Source organism: Rhinoderma darwinii, chromosome 2, assembly GCF_050947455.1.
Source record: "Rhinoderma darwinii isolate aRhiDar2 chromosome 2, aRhiDar2.hap1, whole genome shotgun sequence".
NCBI classification, from domain to species: Eukaryota; Metazoa; Chordata; class Amphibia; order Anura; family Rhinodermatidae; genus Rhinoderma; species Rhinoderma darwinii.
In genome coordinates this window covers 124,521,839-124,547,215 of record NC_134688.1, presented here as the reverse complement: position 1 = coordinate 124,547,215, position 25,377 = coordinate 124,521,839, and the positions used below count along the sequence as shown (strand labels likewise).

At 42.4% G+C, this 25,377-nt stretch overlaps 1 protein-coding gene across 1 annotated transcript in view; it reads left to right on the top strand.

Moving 5' to 3' along the window:
• Positions 1-25,377, top strand: part of GTF2F2 (general transcription factor IIF subunit 2) — a 174,315-nt gene that overhangs the window by 109,669 nt on the left and 39,269 nt on the right. The window contains exons 7-8 of the mRNA XM_075850234.1: positions 3,865-3,964; positions 23,412-23,555. Coding sequence (XP_075706349.1) covers positions 3,865-3,964; positions 23,412-23,555 — 244 coding nt within the window. The remainder of the gene's footprint in view (positions 1-3,864; positions 3,965-23,411; positions 23,556-25,377) is intronic.

The following is a 25,377-nucleotide window of genomic DNA, read 5'->3' as shown; positions in this document are numbered from 1 at the left end:
TTGAAGCTCCCCGGCCCAATTGCAACATTTGTAACAGGGCCCCACCTAGAACACCAGTCAATTACTCACCAATTTTGGGTATATAACTCACCTGCCAGTGTATTTTTTTTTATTTTTTTGCAATTGGTACACCAAGAGCACAGAAGAACTTTAACACTGCGGTGTAGTGCTTCAATGAACGATGGCAATTACAGGCAACTTTTTAATCTTATTAGAGAAAAAAGTCCACTTCTCCCCCTGCTTCCTGCACTGATCATCAACTATTAATTCACTGCCTAATCTGTTTTGAGAGAAGAGACCGGATTATCTGATCACTGAGGGATCAGGTTACATGCTGCACATAGAAGTCTATGGAGATAAGAGGAGGGTGCTGGAGCAGAGTGAGAGAGGCAGAGAGACACAGAACACATACTAGAAGCTGCATCAGCGTCACTATCACCCCAGTGCTGTATTCACAGCTACACTGATACTTACTGCTGTCCTTCATGAGGCTGCTGCTTCTGAGGGTGAGCTACAAAGACATAGTAGACCAGGATGGTCTCTCTTCTTTGTGCTGTGTGTGGGAGACATGATCGCAGTTAGGCCCCACACACTAGCTGAGGGAAAACTGAAAATTAGAGCCTACAGAAGGGGAAACTGTGAGAAAAAAAATGCAGAATACATGTTAAGGATCTGCCAGGCACAGCTTCTGTATCCACGCCCATAGGTAATCAGTCTGCACCTGCTTCTATGTCTGTGAGACTGACTCCATCTTCCACCACTCAGGATGGCAGGCTTAGGAGTGGGAGAGCCTATCACAGCCTGGCCAGACGGAGCTAGCTCCCGCCCTCTGTCTATTTATACCTGCCTTTCCTGTTCCTCCTTGCTTGTGATTCTTCTCGTTTTGTTTCCTGGCCCTGCTGCAGCTTCTTGAACCATTTGACCCTGCTTCATATTGACCCTGGCTTACTGACTACTCTCCTGCTCTGCGTTTGGTACCTCGTACACTCCTGGTTTGACTCGGCTCGTTCACCACTCTTGTTGCTCACGGTGTTGCCATGGGCAACTGCCCCTTTTCCCTTGCTTCTGTGTGCCCTTATCTGTTTGTCTGTCGGGCACTTATTGAGCGTAGGGACCGTCGCCCAGTTGTACCCCGTCGCCTAGGGCGAGTCGTTGCAAGTAGGCAGGGACTGAGTGGCGGGTAGATTAGGGCTCACTTGTCTGTTTCCTTACCCCCATCATTACAATACAAGTCATGTTTTGGCTAGAAATAATGTTATTCCTTACGTACACCCGTATGACAGCTTAATCTCAAAGGTTTAAATATGTCTGCTTTGATTCTTCAGGCTTTTCTATGGTATCCTCATGATTTATGAACCAGTTTAATAAACCTCTTTGCTGTTCTTTTTATTCTCATAACTAATGTTAAAGATTATTTACTAAAGAGATTATTTATGGGGATCATATGGTGTTGTACACATTAGACTTGTATGGTATAGATTTTCGTGCACCGTAAAGCCACAACAAAGTGCTTTAAATTTGCTTTAACCCCTTAATGACCATTGGCCTTGGCCATTTTGCACGTTAATGACCAAGGATTATTTTTTGTTTTTTCACGGTCGCATTCCAAGAGTCGTAACTTTTTTTTAATTCTGTCTACATAGCCGTATAAGGGCTTGTTTTTTGCGGGACGAGTTGTATTTTGTAATTGTACCATTTTTAGATGCTTATAATATATCGATTAACTTTTATTAACTTTATTTTAGGAGAGAATTGAAAATAAGCAGCTATTCCAGCATTAATTTTCACGTTATAAATTTACGCAGTTTACTATAACTTTATTCTATGGGTCGGCACAATTACGGGGATACCAAATATGTAAAGGTTTTATATTTCCTACGTTTGCACAATAAAAACCATTTTAGAAAAAAAATACTTGTTTTTGCATCACCGCATTCCAAGAGACGTAATTTCTTTATTTTTCAGTCAATGTGGCCGTATGTGGGCTTGATTTTTGCGGGCCAATGTGTAGTTTTCATTAGTACCATTTTGGGGCACATAGGATTTATAGATTAACTTTTATTTAATTTTTTATGGGGGGAATGGGAGAAAAGAGAGAATTTTGGCGTTGTTTTTTTTGGACGCCGTTCATTCGGCGGTTTAATGTGTTCATTTTATTGTTCAACTCGTTACGATCACGGGGTTACCATATATGTGTATGTGTTATTTGTTTTGACATTTTTACTAAATAAAAACACTTTTTGGGCAAAAAAAAGTAGTTTTATTTGATTTTGACTAATTTTATATTTATTTTTTCACAAACTTTATTTAACTGCTTTTACATTTTTTATTTTTTTTTTAGTCCCACCAGGGGACTTCACTATGCGATCTGCCGATCGCATATATAATGCTTTGGTATACTTAGTATGCCAAAGCATTATTGCCTGTCAGTGTAAGGCAGACCTTGGGGGTCTTTGTTAGGCCCCCGGCTGCCATGAAAACCCGACGGTGACCCGCGATTTGTTTGCGTGGGCGCCGATGGGGTGACAGAGGGAGCTCCCTCTGTCAAACACATTAGATGTCGCTGTCACTATTGACAGCGGCATTTAATGGGTTAAACTGCCGGAATCGGAGCGCGCATCGTTTCCGGCAGTTGCAGCAGGAGCCAGGCTGTATAACAGCCGTGCTCCTGCCGCTGATCGCGTGGGTACACTGGCAGTACCTGCGCCATCACAGGACGGATATATCCGTCTTCTGGCACAAACTAGCAGCTGCAGAGGATGGATATATCCGTCCTTCGGCGTTAAAAGGTTAATTTGATTCATTATTTACAACTGGGTCTGACTGCAGGTACACGGTAATGGCTTTCCTGACTGCAGGCACAGCATACAGAACGAAAAAAAAAAAAGCTTTTTATAATTCAGAGGCGTATCCTGATTTAAAGTGGTTTTCCAGCCATCAATATCTGATGGGTCGGGGTCCAACTTTTGGGACCTTCGCCGATCAGCTGTTTTGAAGGGGCCCCAGCGCTCGTGCGATCTCTGCTCCCCCTTTGTTTTTCTTACTGTGAATCATCGACCTACATTTAGTGGCGATTCATATGGATGAAGAACAAGCACTGTGGCCCCTTCAAAACAGCTGATCGACGTGGGTCCCGAAAGTCTGACCCCGATCGATCAGCTATTGATGGCCTATCCTAAGGATACACCATCAATTTTTACTGGCTTGAGAACCCCTTTAAACTTTATTTCCATTCTGTCAGGATGCTTTTTTTAGTGAGAACTGGTAATTGTATTTATAAATTAAGAATTTAGCGATATTAAAAATAAATAAGAAGGTAACTGCTTGTATTTGGCAGCTTTTGGTCACACAGGGTAGATATTCTGCAGATTTTTATACCAAATTTGCAGATGGGAAATTCACAGCAGATTACAGTAGCAGGCAAGTGGATGACTTCTTATAAACATTTTCCACACCGAAATTGACCTGCACTGTGGATTCCGTGGTAACTCCTCCCTGGCTCGCCGCCGGTCTCTCTTTACCGGCCTCCAGCAATGACGTTTCACAATCACAGGCTGCAGTGGTCACATTCGTCAACCTGGTGAACAGAGTCCGACAGAAGCCTAAGGAAGCATCAACATGGTAGCACCAGTGGATTGGTAGAGTAGGTTTGTTGGTTTTTTTTCCGCAAACACCAAAATCCACACAATTTGGTGCAGGTTTGCTGCTGTGGAATTCCTAACGATCCTTGGACCCATGGGGACCGGGCTTTGAGTAAAAATGGCCCAGTTTGTCACGAATTGGCATGGATTATTTGCAGATGACATTTGTTCTAGAACTGTAGCCGGTGGTTTGTGTAAACTCATGTTCTGTATTGTTTTTCAGGCGACAGATCGAAGAATCTTCCAAACCAAAGAGACAATCTCAGCAGATTGAAAAAGCAGTGACGACGAATTACAAACCAGTGGCCAACCATCAGAACAATGTAAGTAGCCTTCTTTATTCTGTTAGAGAGCTCACGACCCAGGCCTTGAAAATATTAGCCCTTGACCATTCATTTCTTTGACTTGGTTTTTGTCCACTGAAATCAATGTTATAAAGGCACAGTATAGATTGAGGAGGTATTTAAAGCGCATTTACACCAGAAATGAGAAACACTGCACCTCCATCCCCATAAAGAAAAGTCCTTGATTTGGCCTCTTCTGCGAGTTTCATAAAGGTTATTCAGCTATTTCTTAGTTTTATCAGGTTCTGGGAGAGCCAGGAGACAACCAGTGTTCCTGTCATTACAATTTACTGATCTTGACACCCAGTTATCTTCGACTCCTGAATGGGAAGGCTTCCTAGCTCTACAACCCAAATTTCATTCTACTGAATAACTAGGCAGATTTGCCATTTAAGACCCTTGGAGAGCTGGGTGACAATCCCTGTGGGAGCTAAACGGCTGTCCAGAGCGGAACCCTACAGTAAATATCCACGTATTTACATGTATTGCTTAGGCCCCATGCACACGACCGTAGAAAAACTCAGTAATTGCGGACCGCAATACGGTCTGCAATTACATACCCGCCCAGTTCTATTGCCCGCGGACACCTTTCCGTAGCTCTACGGAAAGGTGTCCGTGCTGTAGAACCATGGCCGGGAAATATGGAGCGTGTCCTACTTTTCGGATTTTGCGGGCCGTGCTCCCATCCCATGTGTGTTGCAGCGGTCTCCCGGGGTGAGACATCATCCCAGGAGGCCGGTCTGCTAGCTTGCCTGGTCAGTGTTGCAGTTTTTCGCAGCGGACATTCTGGGCAAAGAAGAAACTGCATCACAGTTTGGTGCGCTTTTTCGTCCGAAAATTCCCTGCGGCACACAGGGCGGATACGCTGTGTGCTATTACGCCGTGTATCCGCCACGTGTGAACTCAGCCTAAAAGTGTGAAATCCGCGGCTCTTTTGCAACATAATGATAAGGCTGCTTGCTCATATTTCTGCGCAGAATGTTTACACTAAGTGTAACTGGGGTTTTGAAAACCCCATCGACATGTATAGTACTGATAATTGCCTCGGATTTGAAGTGCGGTGTCCACACCACAAATCCCCACATCTGAATATGGCCTAACAACGAATGGTAAAAATATCATCATCTTCTATAAATAATAACTAAATCACAGTCCTATTTTTCACATTTACAGACTGAGCTCCTATACTTATAACTGTGAGCACGGTCCACAAATGCGGATGACAATCCGTGGCCTGTCCGTGCAGTATTTACTGACCTTAAATATTGCACAGTCATGTGCATTAGGTCTCAAGAAGTAACAAATAATATAACTGCACTTCCTTTTGTCACTTTTGCAGGAATCGCTCAATGTTTAAAAAAAAAAAAAAAAAAGGCTACTGCACTCATTTCTGTTTTACTAACGCATTTTTACGTTTTAGGCCCCATGCACACAAACTTATTTTTGCGGCCGCAATTCACCTGCAAATCTGCGGGTGAATTGCGGCCCCATTCATTTCAATGGGCACATGCACACGACCGTGGAAACCACGGTCTGTGCATTGCCCGGGAGCCTGGACCGCAAAAAGATAGGACTTGTCTTATTGTCACGTTGGGTACGTGGATCTACTGGGCCGTACCGCCTTAACGGTATGGCAGCTGGCCAAAAGGACACAGGTAAAAGTCTGTAGTTCGTATGGGTGTACCTGTGGTTGCTTCAGACAGTAGCGAGGCAGGCTCGGAAGGGACTTTGGCAGCAGGCAGACACCAGGCGTGGTGTAACAGGACAGGCGTGGAACACAGCACAGCACGACTCCTACTCAATACGGTGCTTGACCAGGATAGCACGGGATACAGATTACAGGTAGCAGGAACAGGAAACACTGGGAACTGGAAGACACTAGGAGACTATTTGCAGAGACGAACTAGGGTAACGACAACAAGGCTCAGGCAATACAGGGAGGGGCAGAGCTCCTCTTCTAGTCCATGGTGCTCTGGGAGCAATCGGCTCAATCTCACACCTGGCTTCTTAAAGAGGCTCTGTCACCACATTATATAATGTGATCGGCGCTGTAATGTAGGTCACAGCAGTGGTTTTTATATCGAAAAACAATCAATTTTGACAGAGTTATGACGTATTTTAGATTTATGTTAATGACTTTATTAATAGACAACTTGGCGTGTTTTTACTTTTTGACCAAGTGGGCGTTGTAAAGAGAGGTGTATGACGCTGACCAATCAACGTCATACACTTCTTTCCATTCATGTACTCAGACATCGTGATCTGTCACTTACTCACGCATTAACGTTCCTGAAGTACCTTGAGAGTGAATAGACATCACCTACAACCAGGACGCGATATCCATTCACGATCCCGACACTTCGGTAACGTTTGTGTGGGACTTAATGACAGCAAGCGTGATCTTGTGAGATCACGCTGTAAATGACAGCACAACGTCATCATGTGCTGAGCTGTAAGTCCCAAACAAACATTACCGAAGTGTCGGGATTGTGAATAGACATCGCGTCCTGGCTGGAGGTGATGTCTATTCACTCTCAAGACACTTCAGTAACGTTAATGTGTGAGTAAGTGACAGATCACGATGTCTGAGTACATGAATGGAGAGAAGTGTATGACGCTGATTGGTCAGCGTCATACACTTCTCTTTACAACGCCCACTTGGTCAAAAAGTAAAAACACGCCCAGTTGTCTATTAAGAAAGTCATTAGCATAAATCTAAGATAGGTCATAACTCCGTCAAAATTTATCATTTTTCCAAATAAAAACCACTGCTGTGAACTATATTACAGCGCCGATCACATGATGTAAGAGATAGGGCACTTATAATGTGGAGACAGGGCCTCTTTAAAGCTGGACTGAGCTCGCGAGCGCACCCATGTGCAGACATCTCTGGAGAGAAGGGCGTCGACCGGATGGAAAGAGTTCCTGGTCAGCGACCACGGACGTTACACTTGTTATGGACACGTTTTGCAGTCCATGCTCGTTGAAATGAATGTACACGGCAATGTGCACGGCCCGCGATTTGCGGGTGGCCACGGGTGACACTCCGTGGCCATCCAAGCCACAAATCACGGCCGGTGCACACCACTACGGTCGTGTGCATGAGGCCTACGATTAATAAAATTCTGACTAGATTAGATGGTTAATGATGTATTGTCTTTATACTAGAATGCAGAAATGTGGTAATGTTACATTTTGGCCTACTAGTGGTCTTACTGTCTTTTTTTAATCAGGATAAAAAATAAAGAGACCCTCAAGGCATAATCCCATGTACCGTGGCACGCAGTCTGATTATTTTGCTTCCCTGTTTAGTGAAGACTTCTGCTTTTGTGATGCAGTGACTGCATGTTAGGTGCTAATGCTTGCAAACATGGCCTAGGCAGGAGAACTTCTCCATGATCCATAATCCTATCTATCGATCATAGCTGCACCGTTGTGTGCCCTTCATTTACTGCGACACCTAAAACTGACACAGTAGTTGCATTAAACAGCATCTTTATTGTGATTGGATAGAATGTTACCAAAATTGTTTTGGCATTTGAGATTTCTACACATATTCAAAATGCAAAGCGAAGTGTGGTTTCCCCCATCATAGACAAGTACAATAATTCCTACCTGTGATCTTAAAAAAAAAATCACAAGCAATTTCAAACAAGGCACAGTGGGGGAGATGGCAAAAAAATAAATATGGCATTTGGACTTCGCACCATAGTTGTCAATGTAATTACGCCATAAACTGGAGAAAATACATTGATAAATCTGCCCAAGCATGTTACTGTAGCATGTGAATTGGATTTAGGCAAATAATTACGTTTTTCCACAACATGACTACAGTGTGTGAATACACTCTAATAAGGCTTCTTTCACATCTGCGTCCGGTTTCCGTTGATGGGTTCCGTCTGACCTTTCCGTCAGGGGAACCCATGAACGGAAAGCCAAACAGAAACCATAGCTTCCATTTACATTACCATTGATTTCAATGATAATGCTTCTGTTGCAGTCGGTTTCCGTTTGTTTCCATTCCAGAAGTTTTCTGGGTTTTTTTGCGGAAACAATAGCGCAGTCGACTACACTATTGATTCCACCCAAAAAAACGCAAACCTTCGTTAACTGAGCATTAACATTGAAATCAATGGTAATGCAAACAGAAGCTATGGTTTCAGTTTGGCTTTCCGTTTATGGGTTCCCCTGACGGAAAGGTCCGACGGAACCCATGAACGGGAGCCGGACGCAGATGTGAACGAAGACGAAGATGAGACATTTAATCTTCACTGTGTACCCAGAGTTTGGAGACATCCAAGGTGGTAGACTGAAGAATGAGGGTCCGTATTAGTTCAAGGCTGCTCACTTGAGGAATATGTAAATGTTGATGTGCAAGGCCTGAGTGTATCGGACAACCGCTAAATGCATCAGTGCGGTCGGGTTAGGCTGTCAATTCCAGAGATTCAGCAATACCTTATTTTGTGCTTTTATTTAGACACAAGCTCCTCCGTTATGTATTTGTACTGTGAATTTACTTTATAAAATTGTGAGTGAGCTTTGGGTTTGCTTTTACCTGACCGTAATGAATTATGACTGCAGAAGCCACATATTGCCCCAGAGGCTTCAAAAATTCTGCCTCCTGTTCAGCTTAATATTGGCCGATAGAGGATGAACATAACGATATGAGACAGTCTGTGGCCTCAGAAGCACTTGAGTATGCTCCTCCAGCTTAATGACATTTCTGAAGATCACACAAGTGGCACATCAGTGTATTTATTTAATGGCTTTATTATGTATTATAATTTTTGGGCAAACCCAAGATGCCAATATAACATCGTATCAAGGTCTGTGGAATCTCTCTGGGATATAAACACTATTGTTTAGCTGTCGCTCAAAATCACTTGGTTTTAATTTTTTATTACTGAAAAAAAACAAAGCACACAGTCTTTGTACTCAGTGGAAACCTGACACATTTTGCTTACCATCTGGCAGTACGAGGGTAAGTTCACACGTACCGTAAGTACTGCGGATTTTACGCAACGGATTTCGTTGCGGACATTCCGCAGCATAATACAGTAGCACAATAGAAAGATTAAGACTATCAAAAATGTTGAACTCCAGTCCTCCCTTATTGCCCAAACATCTTTATTAACATAACTAATGTTATTGTGGCTGATTTGGCGTTAATCATAGTTAGGTTAAAAAAGGACATATGTCCATCAAGTTCAACCTTTCCAAGATAAATGATTTATCAATGAATGATGTATAATTGAAATGACGTTTGTCATTATTTTATCACCTATCCACGGGATAGGTGATCGTTTTCTGATCGCTGGGACGCCAAAGATCGTGAACACAGAGATCCTGAAACCCCAGATCCTTCTCATTGCACCCACCACAGTGAGAAGCAGCTTGAATAGATCGGTGGTAGGAATGACGGAAACAGCCGAGCACTGTACTTAGCCGTTTCCGTCATTCCCATAGACTTTGGGGCAGCAGTATGAATGCTTAACCTGCCACTCCATTTACTGTCATCACTGCCGTCGAGTAGTGAGGAGGGACGGGAGGCTCGGGCCCTGTTCACACTAAGGTCTTTTGGCGCTGATTTTGATGCGGAAACTGTCTGATTCAAAGACGCAGAGGTGTTTTTTTTTTCCCGGGCGACTTTTGCCGGTTTACACCTGACCTCCCATTACCCTCCTCTTCAATAACCGTGGGCAAAAAAACGCAGCGAGAAATGGGGCAGAAAAAAAGCGCAGGCAGTCTAAAATCTGCCTCAAAATCCTGAAGGAATTCTGAGGCAGATTTTTCCTGCCTGCAAAAAAAAACTGTGTGAACAGGGCCTTAAAGGGTAAGAATGAATCCTTTTTTGCACAAAATATGCGTGCGCCAAAATTTGCGACTTTTTGGCGCCACTAAAGTGGCATTAACCTCTTGGATAATTCGCCTCTAGACCTCTGCCATCATTCAGATCTAGTTAATGCTTGAAGTTTCCTAATTAGAGCCTTTCCCAATATTTAGCCAATACGATGGGATTCAGCCTCTGAACACTCAAGTGGCACACAGCTATGCTGATATCAAAGTATTTTTTAAGCATTTATTGTTGGCTGCAGTCCAGCAGCTTGGAGAACGTGAAATAATCTGGTCCATTCTGCAGCGGTCTATGCATCCGCAGCTGTGACGATCTGCTGACCTCTAAGGGATGACATTGTGCACCGTGCTGATACATTTAGTCTTTCTTAGGCCTCATGCACACGACCGTATTTTTTCCCACCCGTAAATACTGGCGTAAATACGGGTCCGGTGTCACACATATTCCACCCGTTTTGCACCAGTATTTACGAACCCGTGCCCGTAAATATGGGTCCGGTGTCACCCGTATTCCACCCGTATTTACGGGCACGTTTTTGGCGGCAAAATAGCACTGCACTAATCGGCAGCCCCTTCTCTCTATCAGTGCAGGATAGAGAGAAGGGACAGCCTTTTCTGTAATAAAAGTTAAAGAAATTCATACTTACCCGGCCGTTGTCTTGGTGACGCGTCCCTCTCTTCACATCCAGCCCGACATCCCTGGATGACGCGGCAGTCCATGTGACCGCTGCAGCCTGTGATTGACCTGTGATTGGCTGCAGCGGTCACATGGCCTGAAACATCATCCAGGACGTCGGGCCGGATGTCGAGAGGGACGCGTCACCAAGGCAACGGGCGGGAGACCGGACTGGAGGAAGCAGGAAGTTGTCGGTAAGTATGAAAGTCTTTTATTTTTATTTTTTACAGGTTTATACTGATCGGTAGTCACTGTCCAGGGTGCTGAAAGAGTTACTGCCGATCAGTTAACTCTTTCAGCTCCCTGGACAGTGACTATTTACTGACGTCGCTTAGCAACGCTGCCGTAATGACGGGTGCACACATGTAGCCACCCGTCATTACGAGAGCTCCATAGACTTCTATGGACTGTCCGTGCCGTTATTACGGCCTGAAATAGGACATGTTCTATCTTTTTCAACGGCACGGGCACCTTCCCGTGAGAAAACGGGAAGGCACCCGTCGCCAATAGAAGTCTATGAGCCCGTTATTACGGGTCGTAATTACGACCCGTAATAACCGGAGTTTTTACGGTCGTGTGCATGAGGCCTTAGGGCGGATTCACACGAACGTGAATTGGGTCCGTGCGGGCCGCATGGTTTTCACGCGGCTCGCATGGACCAATAGAAGTCTATGGGGCAGTACAGACAGTCCGTGCTTTTTGCGCAGCGTTTGTCCGCTGCGTAAAAAGCGCGGCATGTTCAATATCTCGGCGTATTTCGCACATCACGTACCCATTGAAGTCAATGGGTGCGTGAAAACCACGCAGGTCGCACGGAAGCACTTCCGTGCGAACTGCCTGTTTCGCGCAACAGCTGTCAAAAGGATGAATGTAAACAGAAAAGCACCACGTGCTTTTCTGTTTACAAACATCCGAATGGCGTGTCATAATGATGACGGCTGCGCGAAAACCACGCAGCTATGCATCATATGATGCTGCCTCACGGAGCATGTAAGTGGCTTTTGCGCAGGCAAAACGCCGCGTGTTTTGCGTGCGCAAAAACGCCACGTTCGTCTGAATCAGCCCTTAGATTAAGTTTCCTGTGATTTGATCTTTAATTTGATATCAATTTTCACTCCAGAAGTCTAATGATAGTTATGCCAAAAAATACCCTTCCATGTTCTAGTATATTATTTGGAAATTCTGCAATCGTTGTCATTTCACTTTGTCTCAATAATCAAATATTACCATTGTCTCATCTATTCTTCTGTGTCCTATTAATTGGTGGTGTTTGTTGCTTGACATCTGTGCAGCAAAGTCATTTTGGTTTGCTTTTTGTTTTACTGCTGACTTGGGAGAAATTCATTTTTTGAAAGCAAGTTACAGAAAGTGGGTGGAATACATAGTTCTTATGCTATATTAACCGCTTAATATCGTCGCATTCAAAGAGCCATAACTTTTTTACATTTTTCTGTTGACGTAGCTGTATAAGGACTTGTTTATTTGCGGGACAAGGTGTATTTTTTAATAGCACCGTTTTGGGGGTACATATAATTTATTTAACTTTTTTGGTGAAGTAATGGAAAAAAAAACTGAAATGTCACCATTTTCTTTTTTGCATCTTAAATTTATGCTGTTTAACATAATTTCATTCAGCAGGTCGTTCTGATTGTGGCGATACCAAATTTACTGCAGCGTATCCGACCCAGAACCCACAGGGAAATCCCTCTGAATATTCACACCAAATGGTGTACATATATTCCGCCAGATTAACAGCTGCCGAAAAATGTCCAACAGAAAAAAAAAAGACTTTATTTACCTCTACTGACACTTCCATAGCAACGCGTCTCAGTTGGTCTCTGTATATCCTGCCTTCAGTGATGACCTTTTATCACATGTGACTGCTGCAGCGGTCACGTCATGAAACCACATCCCAGCAGGACGCCTGTGCATAGACCAGCCAGAAGAGCGGGAAAGCGCTGGCATGGGAGCGCCCTGAGAGGAATATAGTCTTTGAAAAAATTTCAAATTTATGAAAATGCAGCATAATCGGTCAAATTTTGCAAATCTACCTTGCAACATAAATTGTCCATGCTGTGGAATTTTAATTCCGCACCGCAGGTCAATTTTATGAACGTTTTCTCTACCTTTTTTTTCACCCTTGGCTTGCGGATGAGATTCTTTCAAATCTCATCCACTTTGCTGCTACTATGATTTGCTGCAAATCCGGATGGAAAATCTGCAGCAAATTGGCTACATGTTAACATGCCCAGATTGTACTAGAATGTGTTCTGCATTCTAAAGATGAATAAGATGTTCAGGATTAGTGTAGTTGTTGTTCTACAAATTTCATCATAGAATTATTATTTACTCTGTTAGAAATCCAGTCTAATCCAATCACGGTGTTCTGCCAATACGCATTTATATTTCCCATTTTTCTTTAAGGAGCTTTGCAAAGCTTATTTTACAAACCCCTCAAGGTTATAGTATCACAAACAATAGGAGATCAAAAGACCAATTTATATAAAAAAATCATTTGCCTTGTTTTTCTATCTGCAGAGTAATCTGAACCGCCACATTCCTAGTCCGACTCCCTATACTCCTATCAGGGGCGCCGGCCATGTAAAGCCACCTTTGCCTTTGTCCACTAATATATCAAGTGTAGCAAATCTAATAGAACATTATGGGCTTTCGATTACAGAGCACTTGGTTAGCATTTGACCTCCCATGAATTTATAGTTTCCATTAATGATTTCTCAGCATGAGAAATGTAAAATCTGAAAAAGTTCCTTAACTCGTATCATTGCCATTATTTTCTATATTTTAGTCCTTAACCAAAGGCCTTACCCCTTATGGGACATTCTAGTCAATGAGATCAGGAATTTATTTATTTCCCTTTGCTTATATAGCGGCTACTGATAAGCGTTACAGAGAGTGTCAACATTTACATCAGTCCCTGTCCCCAAAAAGGCTTACAATGGAATTTCCTTTACTCAGACACACTAGGGCTAATTCTATAGAAAGCCGCTGCTAGCCTTCGGCTCATTTATTAAAACTGTAGTTGTTGCCCATAGCAACCTATCAGAGCTCAGCTTTAATTTTTTCCAGGGCAGTTTAAGAAATGAAAGCTGAGCCCTGGTTGGTTGCTATGGGTAACCAGTTTTACTGTTCCCAATGAACCCAGCGGAAAACCACGCAAATATGGGCAGAATATATAAACTCCATGCAGAGTTGTCCTCGGTCGGATTAGAATTCTGAAACCCAGTACTACAAGATGACAACCGTGTAAACAGAGCCACCGTGCTGCTCGTCGGGATCAATATCACAAAAATCCCTCAAGTGAAAATTTTTTCTATACAAATAGCACCATATTACAGTATATAATAGCAATAATCATGAAAGCAAAACTTTTGATAGCAAAACATAAAGACAAAAAAAAAAGTACACATATGACCAGTTACCAATAGTTGATAAATGACCGCCCGATGGGGCAAACCCAGAAAAGTGACCCTAGAGAACCCTGAAATGGGCCTGTCAATGGATTACCTGTTTTCACATTTAGACAAAATAAATCATAACGGATCCATTGTGGTCTCTTAAATTGGAAACCCTGACTCCAGTGTGAACATAGTGTAGGCTTATGGCATAACCGCAAAAACTATAGTAACTGTAGATGAAAAGAAAATTTTGATTGGAAGCAATTGCATATGGAGAGAATTTTACTTCTAATGTTGTGGCCACAACTGACAAGTTAATTTGGTCTTTCAGTGTTGGTCAGCACTTTGTGACAACACCTGCAAGATAGACTGGGACTATTTTCCTGTTAGGCAATACCTAAGTAAGCCTCTGTTCACATCCGTTTAGAGCTTCCATCACAGATTGTCAAAACTAGACACCACACAAAAACCAGTGTTATCGGTCTTCTGACCGATTTTCGGTAGAAAGGTTCACAACGGGAGCCAACGCACATGTGAACATACACTTAGCCAACATTGCCTACTCTCCCTTCAGCAACTTTGGCACAGGTCATTACAACTGAGTAAAGACATTTGATTATAAACTGCGCTCGTTTTTTCCTAGCAGCAAATCACTTTGCAGCAGTTTGGACCTCCACTTTTAAGTGAACCTGTCACCAGCATTTCACCTATTAAACCAGCAAAACCTGGTGGAAGTGGGTGAAAAATCCTTTTTATGTAACCAATAATTCTCTTCTAAGTAGGCTCTGTACCTTTTTAGTATTTTATTTTTTCCCGTGCTGTATGCTAATAAGCATAACAGTCATATCTTCATTCTACAAGCCTTTTAGCGTTCACCCCCGACTTCTTACTTTTGATTGGCAGCTCCTCGCCTCCCCCCAGCACACACGAAATCCCGTGCTTGCACTTCGATGTCCTGTTCTGGTGCGTGCACGCAACGGGACGCCATAGCGGCACATGCGCAGTAGTTAAATTGAGGCCCGGACGAAGCAGGGAAGGGTGGGGAACCATACGTGACGGTCGCATGCACGCTTTCTCAGGAGAGCATTAGGGGCTGGCCAGTTTTCGGCGGTGTCCGGACATAAAAAGCAAAGAACGTGACTGACGGTGTATTACCATAAAAGGCGCAAAATGTTTGCAGACCGTTATTTACGGTCGGAGGAGTTTAGGTGAGGGGATAACGGCAATGAACGTTTGACAGCAGCGGACAGCGAGGGGTGAGTGGAGTTCAATAGATGAAATGCTGGTGACAGGCTCCCTTTTGAGTTTAATGTTTTTTTAGGGTGTTTTCCCATCTTTGACATTTGTCATATCCACAGTTTGTGCCATAAAACATCTCATCTCATAGATGCGGGTCCCAGTTCTGAGACTCGCACCTATCTCGAGAACGGGGGTCCACTGACCCCGTTCCCACCTGGTGAAGCGGTCGCTGCATCCACGCTGAGACTGTGGAGAGGTGGCCGGGCTGATTTAAGCAGCAAATGACATTGTTTCAGCAACTGCTATGCTGTTTTCATAACTCCAATTCACTTTTATTGGAGTTACGCAAACAGCATAGCATGACGAGCTACGCTGTTTCCATAGGACTGGCCACCTCTCCACAGGAACCCCCGACCAGCGGTTTCTTCACCATTCTGGGACCTGCACCTATCAGACATTTATGGCATATACTGTGAATATGTCATAAATGTCTAAGATGGGAATAACCCTTTAATTTCGACATATAAAGAAAATTTGGTCTAGAACAAAAGACCGTTAAACCAGGATGGAGTAGCATGATCTACAGTTTGAGTGTACAATGCAATATATAATCTTATTTGCTTTTGGAGCTTTTTGGAAATATGCCACAAGAACACAGAACACATGGAGCTAATATTTAATCTATTATTTAATCTATTTATATGAGGTCACTCCATGAAATCGGTTTTGTAAACTTCATTAAAGAATTTTAGAAGCAGAAGAACCTATCATTGTGCAAAATAATAACTCGGTAAAGGAGCTTCACTCCCAACACATCCTACTTCATTCACAATGAGGATTTGTGACACCTGTTGGCACAATGGGGGGTAATTTATGCCAGTTTTCTAGCGGAAATTTACAGTAAAATTGTCTGTGGCTCCGTCCCTTTTATGAAGCCACGTCTTCCTTTCCACAAAAGTGATGAGGGTGCTGTAAAAAGGCGCAAATTGCAACTTTTGGGCACTTTTTGCAACTTCGATAGAGAACTGAAAGGTTGATAAATTTCCCCCTAAAAAGATAACTATGTGCTTTCACACAATCTATATCCATAACAAATTTAAAAAACACTATAGAATGTTCTTATGAAGACCATCCCTGCACATATACCCCACTATCTAGTGGAACCAGACTGTCCATGTATTACACGGTGGCCATTGCAGGGAAAATGTATTGCCAGGCGTGGTTTTCTATGGCAATGACAGCAGATTGCTGGGGACTAAAGAAACTGGCTGCTCTTTAAAAAGTCCTAGTCTTTGTGAGATAACCACTTAAATTAGATCAGGGAAGCTACGTGACTGCCTCCCACTGTTGCAGAAGAAAGCCCCGTTCTGCCCAGGAACACCCACAAAACATACCAACTTTGGGGCACATTTGCATAAACTCCATCCCTTTGATGTCTGTTTCACGAGACAATCCCGTGAAAAACAGGTTAGTTGGTTGGTTGGGAGGGAGGGAAGTATGACAGGTTTTATTTTTCCTTCCTCTGTGAACTTGATGGACATTTTTTAAATGGACACAAACTTTTCAAACAACATATGCTAGTCTGAATATTTTATCTGATATACATGAACTTACTGTCAAAATTTAGTTGTTTTTTTTGTCCATGCAAATATCTTGTGAAGTTACTGCCACTAGGTGTCTCCCTTGCTGTAATCTGCTGTCTATCCCCCTGTTATCAAGAAAAATCCTTCTGCCAATAGAAGTTTATGGGGGGGGGAGCAGAGAGAGACCGACACTGCCCATAGAAGTCTTTGGATGGGGGAGTAGGGTGAGAGAGACACACACAGATGTGCAGCAACTTCTATTAAGTGTTCTATCTCACCCCATTGCTGGATTCTCAAACTACACTGCTCACTACTGCCTTATAATGTCCTCCATGCTGCTTCTATGTGTGTAGTGTATAGAAGACGTCATAGCACTTAGACTCCACGCACTAGCTCAGAAACAATTGAAAATTTTAGAGAGACTGCAGAGGTGAAAACTTCTAAAGATTTCCATATACAAGTCCATATAATGTCCAGAAATATTGTTTTCTTCCTTATGTATGCACACATTACTGCTTATTCTAAAAAGTCACCTGAAAAGTTAGGTATGCTTTAAGCTCTCGGCTTCCTGTCAGTGAATGGAAACATTGCTTTACATACAGAAGTTACAAGATTGGTTTGATCGTGCCCAACTGACAGATGCACTTCTCATTAGAAGAGAGCTTTGTTGCACTTAACCAATCACCAAAAATGTACATTTATATCCATATCTGAACTACTCCGTATATATCACTGGAAAATCAAGTGATAATTCAACATTTTTGGGGTTACCCACACATTAATTGGATTTGTTGTGGATTTTCCGTTGTGATTCCGCAGCATGTGTTACATACGTAATTCGCTGCGGTTTTCAACAATGGACATCATGACAGAAACCCAACGGAACCCATTAGTCATTAGGTTTCTTTGGGCGACGTTGGTGTACGTCGTGTAACGGATCCGACACTTCCATTTTATTAATTGCTCTGCTACTATGAAGGAGCAGAGCAACGGAAACACTGACACAGATGTGGAGGAAGAGTCGTCGTCCCCCCCCCCCTAGTTCTGCTTGTGATTTTTCAAAATTTCCTGTAATAATTCATCTCCTGTTGATCTCCTCTTGAAGGGCATACAGAGTAACGGTCCTAAATAGAGTGATCCTTTGGAAAGGTTATTATTTTCACCCTAAGATCTCCTTATCATTTACCTAACTAATTTCCTCTGTAATATACTTATATTCTTCAGGGTAAGTTGGAGATACGGCTAGTTTTACTAAAAACATAAGGGCCGTGATAGGTTTCAGGCTAGTATACAGGAAGCCACATATGGGGACATCAGGAGCCAATTAACTTTTACCCTCCTGGATTAAAACAATGTTTCCATTTACTGACTGCAAGCAGAGTTCTTGAAAATGTTGAGTAATTGAAAATCATAGGATTTATTAAGACTACGTGTCATATACCAGTCTTAAAGTGTTTTGGAGTGAATTACACCAAATTTATTCAAAGGCGAACACCTCAAAATACATTCGGTGCCTTATGAATTGTTTTAAAGTAAAAAAATATATATAATCTACGACTGCTATGAGCAGGTGTAGATTCGCGCCATTTTCTGTCTTTCGCATTAATCTGTAAAAAAAAAAAAAGTGCACACAACACCCACTCCTGTTAATCCCTGCCCACTTTTTGAAACTAGTAAGGCCTCATGCACACGACCGTAGCCGTGTGGATGGCCGTGATTTTCGGGTCGGCCGGCTGCGGACTGTCAGCCGCAGGCCGCCCGCAAATCGCGGGACATGTACATGGCCGCGGCCATTGTTTTCAATGAGCCCGGACCGCAGAACCGGGCCGTAATAAGACATGCCCGTTCTTTCTGCGGTCCGGGCTCCCGGGCCGTGCACGGACCACAAAAACTACGGTCGTGTGCACGGCCCCATAGAAAAGAATGGGGCCGCAATTCTCCCGTGGATTTTCGGGGGAATTGCGGCCGCAAAAACACGGTCGTGTGCATGAGGCCTAAGTGCCAAGAAAAATCGCACCAGCAAGTCTCCAATTAGGTGTATTTGGCATATTGCAAGTTTTCTTCTTTTTTTTTTTGCCAAACTAATTATGAAAGTTTAAAGAGAGAAGGAAAAAGTGCTGGCACTATTGAACCAGAGATTAATAATTGAATGGAGGCTCACATTGGCACTATTCACACTGATGGATTACGGCAGTCAACATGCCCACAGGGTGCTCATCAACTAGTACAGCACGTACAACTTGAAATCCAAAGTAGAAAAAGAAATCGAGGCACTCACCGACTTGGCAATGAATTTCTTTTATTCAGGATCTTGGTCTAAATGATGCGGAGTAAGCCTATGGCCGGTTTGCATGCAAACACGCTTTGTCAAGGCCGTGTTTGCACACGAAACGGCCGTAGGCTTACTCCACATCATTTAGACCAAGATCCTGAATAAAAGAAATTCATTGCCAAGTCGGTGAGTGCCTCGATTTTTTTTTTTCTACTTTGGACTAATTATGAAAGGGATGAGCATTGAAATCAAGACATTCATTGTGGACGATGTTTACGAGAGTACCGTTTTTAGCATATAGAATTTAGTCTCCTATAGGGTCCCCCAGCTAAACATGTCCTGAAAGGGGATTTCTGAAAATTTAATTTTATTATCCTGTTTAGTTAGTGATGCCGTTTCAGCAATCTGTGCTACATATAAAGAAATCTGGAGCTGTCGATTTTTTGGTCCGGTGAAAATCTTGTAATTAGTGAGTACGACAAAGATTTACTGGCATTAAAATAACTTTCTTTAGCTCTGCTACACCAGTGGTTTCTGAGGAATTTGTAAATGACATCCAGGCAGAAGATAAAGTTCATTGAATCTGACCATTGTCTGATCACTTGTGGCGGTCGTACATGGCGATCCTTTTTTTATTCACCCATCCCCAATTAGCTGTGAAGCTGCAAGTGGTTGATGTAGGCCATTTGCATACATAAGATGTCATGAAGTCAGAGCTTTGCTATGTGGTGCCTATCTGGGTACTTTTGAATATGCCCACTATAAATGTTTTCTTTTCATGCCAAATTGACGCAACCGAACTGTATTGAGATGATTGATATCTGTATTAGATAGTCGTGTCACCTCTTTCTGCCTAATGTTTGTCATTTCCAAACATAATCACATTCACATTAATATATTCCTTCTTGTAGGCGACTTGCACATTTTCTATTTTCATATTTGTGGATTTTCTCATCTGATGTTCCCTTTTTGCTTCTGGCTGTCAGGCAGCGGGTGCCAGTTTTCTACAATTAGCGGCTGTATTTGTTTTTACAAAGCAGTTTTCTCTATAATGTAATAATAACAGAGCCTCTGAGCAATGCAAATATGGCGTAGGTTGGTAATCTGTATAATTTATTTGGATAAATTATTGGATGTGCAAAAATGACACCACTTGCGACAATGTTTTAATTGTAGGGTTTCTCAAGTTGGACTTTATTCCGATAACATTATGTATTGTAATAGAGCTCAATAACATCCACAAATGTGTGACGACCAAAAATAATCAGCACCTGGTCATGGCGGTATAAACTAAAAAGGTGCCTTTCTCAGGGTCATTTAGATGTATAAGGTCGTACATATACTGATTTATTTAAAAAAAAATTAAGTAAAACCGTGCTGGCTGTCACTAAGGACAGAAGTTGTCAAACCAACCTGATTTTTATTGGAGAAGAAAAGCGCAAAAAAACGCACGGCGCCACCTACTGCATCTCACCAAGGATAATGGTGAGATAGAACGAAGAACAGGTATCCAAACTAGGTCTTTAGTAATGCAAACTAATTCGTTATCCAGCCTTTGTATGTGCTATAACCGTATACTGCTTGACAAAAATCGGAGCTGTTTGGTTTTCCATTTTTCTGCTTCGTCATAGAAGCAGAACAGCGAAATCCTGGAAGTGGCAAATGTAGCATGACAGACCCCCAACGGCGCCCGATGGAACCCGTTGACGTTTAATGGAATTCTATCATGGTGTCCGTCATTCTTTATATATTCACTCCTATGGAATGGTATAAAGCGGATACAGTGTTGAAAACAAGAGGGGGAGACGAAACCTCCAGCTCACCTTTATATGTAGACTTTGCACTTCAAGTACCGCACGGATCCTCGCGTCGGCACGCGATGTACTGAATGGGAGACAAGGACGATGTGGATCCAGCGGAGCTGTAGGTAAAACGGAAACTTGTTCCAAGTTTAATGGACAGTTGTCTTAAAAATGTTCAGGAGCAGTCCAGACGATGTCCTGAGGTGCTTAGGAGAGATGCGCGGGATTTTTGGAGCCTACGCGTTTCAAACGCTTCCTGCGTTCTTAATCATGGCTGATTAAGAACGCAGGAAGCGTTTGAAACGCGTAGGCTCCAAAAATCCCGCGCATCTCTCCTAAGCACCTCAGGACATCGTCTGGACTGCTCCTGAACATTTTTAAGACAACTGTCCATTAAACTTGGAACAAGTTTCCGTTTTACCTACAGCTCCGCTGGATCCACATCGTCCTTGTCTCCCATTCGGATACAGTGTTATTTCTCCCGGCCAGAGCATCTGCCATCCACACATTGATATAATACCGAGCATCATTCCTTGTGTGGGATTCAATTTAATTGTTTAATACAAATGTAAATGTGGTATTGTTTCCATGAATAGACCTTTTGTCCTTAACCTTCATTGGCTGAGCCACATCTCTACACTTTCATGGATGTCAGTAGATATCCGGTATTTATTATAAATAATCAAGTAACTTTATGAGAGAGAATGTCACAGAATTAATCATACAGTGTATACTGTGCTAAAAATTAGCAAAATATTAGAGAATGTTTTGAGGGGGAATGTAAATCCCACCGTGGATTACCTTGACTACCTTACGATTTTCATCTGTCTGAATAATAATATAATTATGAATTGCGTTAGTGTTCTGACCTATAGAAAAATATGGTTAATGAAAGGACATTTCCTGCTAAATAAAAAACACGTGCGTGCGTGTATGTATGTATGTATGTATGTATGTATAGCCAAATCTGCTTGGTTTTAGACAGGAAAGGGGCAACGAAAAGCTAACATCCAGGCATGCATGCAAAAGACGGCACTTCTGTTCACTTCGGTGTCCTGGTTTCCTTTTAGAACGGAAGTCACAATGCAGTGCCAGATTAGTCATACAACTGATAACACGGGAGCCCGACAGACCCCTAATAACTTATAATGAGGTCCATTAGGTTTCAAAATGGTGCCCATCGTTTCGAGCAGAAGAAAAGCAATGCATGCAGCGCTATTCATGTGACAGATGTCAGAATCTGATACGTAGATGTAAACAAAGCCTAAAACTGCACTGTGTGACCACCGTCCCAGCCTTTTTGAATACTATTCCTGCACTGTTCTTACCGTATCCCGCACCTCGCTATGTATTGGTAGTAAAATTCAAATTCATTCTATCAAAGGGAATGTACCACCTCTAATTTTTTTTTGTGCTAATTAAAACCAGATACTTATACATGTTTTTTCTAGTAGAATTTTTATTTTCTGCCTGTACATTTATTTTTATTCTATTTTCTGGTTATGGGGCAGCCATCTTTCCTGAGTTGCTGTTAACAGCATTTAGAGATAGGACCACAGGAACCTGTAGACTGGAGATGTTCATTGACTTTTATGGCAAAGTGTAGTGAGCATGCTCTTCGACCAGTGCAGAAATCATTGTGCAGGGAGAGCTAGGAGGTGAGCTGTGACAATCACCTTTTGTGAATGGTGAGTCCTGTATTTTCTGCCTCCAACTTTATAATAGAGGTGTTACCTTTCATTGTAATCCTGCCTGGGATGATAATGAGATAACTGCTGAGAAGTGATCTCTACAGAACAGGAAGTGTCTGTCCATTATGTGGCTCACTGGCCAGTATGAAAACTGCACAATTTCAGATTTTTTTTTACATTTTTTAAAATACAGGTAGTAACATGGAAAATAAATCACCAAAGATTCCTAAAATATGTTTGCATAAAAGTTTTAAACAACAAGTTGTTCACTGATGACGCATTCCCTTTAAAGGAATTGTCTAATTTAGAAAACCCATCTTCAAATGCTCTATTTGGGCATTCCAAGTTAATAGATGTGGGGCCCTCATTCGACACCTCCAATTGGCTAGAGCAGGGAGTGGGCGCACAGAGCGTCTCCAGTCTGGAGGAGCCAGCACATCTGTGCATTACAGGTATGGGCAGTATGTAATTTCAGCGGGCACGATTTCCCTTGCAGTGGAGCTGCAGGGAATTACATGATTGCTGCTGGGTTTCCTGCAGATTACACCTGATTGTGAGGAGTCTTAGCAGCAGGACAACCTACGATCCGCTTATTTTCAGGGCACCCTGCTAACAAAAAAGCAGACAACCCTCTTTAAATGTGTCTGTGCGTTACACTATATAGATTCCTATGGGGGCTTTTGGTGTTATGGAACACATTGTAGTTAAAGCACCAATTTCTACAGATACTCCTACTTAAATAGATATCGAATAATATAGTGTAAAAAAAAAACTATACCATAAACTGTTAGCAGTAACCTATTTAAAATGAACATATAACTGGTAAAAAAAAAATTATGTATTTTGTGTGTGTGTATATGTATATAACTTTTTTCTTGTCTGTCTTTTGTGCAGATTGAATACGAGAAGAAGAAAAAAGACGATGGAAAGCGTGCACGGGCGGACAAGCAGCAGGTTTTGGACATGCTGTTTTCTGCTTTTGAAAAGCATCAGTATTACAACATTAAAGATCTAGTAGACATTACAAAACAACCTATTGTAAGTACCAAATATAAAGAAAGGAAGTGGGGGTAGTAGACCGTATGTTCTTCATTAGCCAGTAACGCTTACAATTCTTCCTAAGGCATTATTGTGGTTCTCAACCCTGTGTCTTCAAACTGTATTGTAAAATATAAATCTGTATATACATATGTTCAAGATTTTCACCCAAGTGTGCATTTATTATTTGGCATGAGTAGCATTAATTTCATAATATTCTCTGTCATTGACTATTGCTGTAATAATTAAAAAGTATTCACACCTAATGAGTAGACCAGCAATATCAAATTTCCACAAAAGAGAATTCCTGAATATAAAAATATAAAAAATGCTTAATGACTTAGCTACAACCTATATCCTGGAACTGAGGATAAAGGCCACTATATAACCAGTAAGCGTACATCACTTTGCGATGACAAGACTTTCTTCTTGGTTTTGGTGTTGTCACTTAACACCGACCAGTCCAACTACATAGACCATGACCATTAGGTGCCATTTGGTTAGCACTTAACTTCCTTAGTGTCATTCCTGTGGTGTATGTGGACCCACTAGGCCGCTCCGCCGTAGCGGAGTAGCAACTGGCCAAAACAGCAGTCAGTAACGGTCTCTGGGGTAGAGTACCTGGGAAGATGATCTGGCAGATACTTGGAGAAGCAGGCACGTGGTGTAGTAGACACTTGGCACAGATAATGCTTGACGTGTCAGATGACAAAACGACTCCAGCACTAGAAACAGCTCAGGAACCAGCACAGTTACAGGATATGGGAACACTGTGAGCAGGATACAACTAAGGGACCATTTGCTAGACTAATATGGGAATACAACAACAACGCTCAGGCAAGGAGTGGAAGGGCAGAGCCCTTTATATAGTCCAGGAGGAAAGGGGATAGGTTAGGGAACATTTGTTGGTGCGCGTGCGCTGGCCCTTTAAGGCCAGGGACATTCGCACCCTAGAGGCATGAGCGTAGAGCCACGCGTGTTGGCGTCTCCTGGGAGGGAGATGCTGACAGGCCCTCCGTGTCTCACGGTCGCGACTGCCGGTAACTACAGCATGTTGGAGGTCAGCGACCGCGTACACAACACTTAGAATTCAATCAATTAAATTATTTTCTAATGCATCGTGTTATTTCAAGACTCTACAGTATGGCAGTGTTTTTCCTCATTGGTCCTTCATACTAGAAAGTTGTTTGTTTTACCACATGTTGCAGAGGGGGTCTGCAAACCTGATTTTAGATATCACAATGGCAACTAGGCGCCATATCATGTAAGCTGCAAATTTCTCAGATGAAAGCCCTTGCTCCCAAGACGTACTGTAGTCAATATAGTGTCAGGTACTGGAAATTATACTGTGTGCTCTAGTGGATACAGAGAACAGTCTGTGGGAAGACACGGTATATTATATCTACTCTGTATACAGTGCCAAGGAGAAGTTACAAATTGATCGTCTGCCTTTAAACTAACATATTGTACATCACAGGTGACATCCTTTATATTGAAACTTGCGACCACATCTGACATCAATGGATAATGTGTTCTAGTCTCCCATTGTTCCAGAGAACACAAATTAAACTCGGGAGATTCAAATGTGAACATTGTAAATGTGACTACCTAAAATTATTTGAGCGTTTCACAAAAATGAATCTATCAAGGATATGACACAAATGAGTCCGCATAGAATAATTAGTTTTCTCCGGTTCTGGAGAAGAGGCAGTTACTCTTAAGTAAAATATGTAGATAATTCTGTGAGTGGGACGCATGGCGGATGATTAAACCTTACACCTGAAAGACAATGTGACAACATCCTATTTATAAGCAGAAGGCT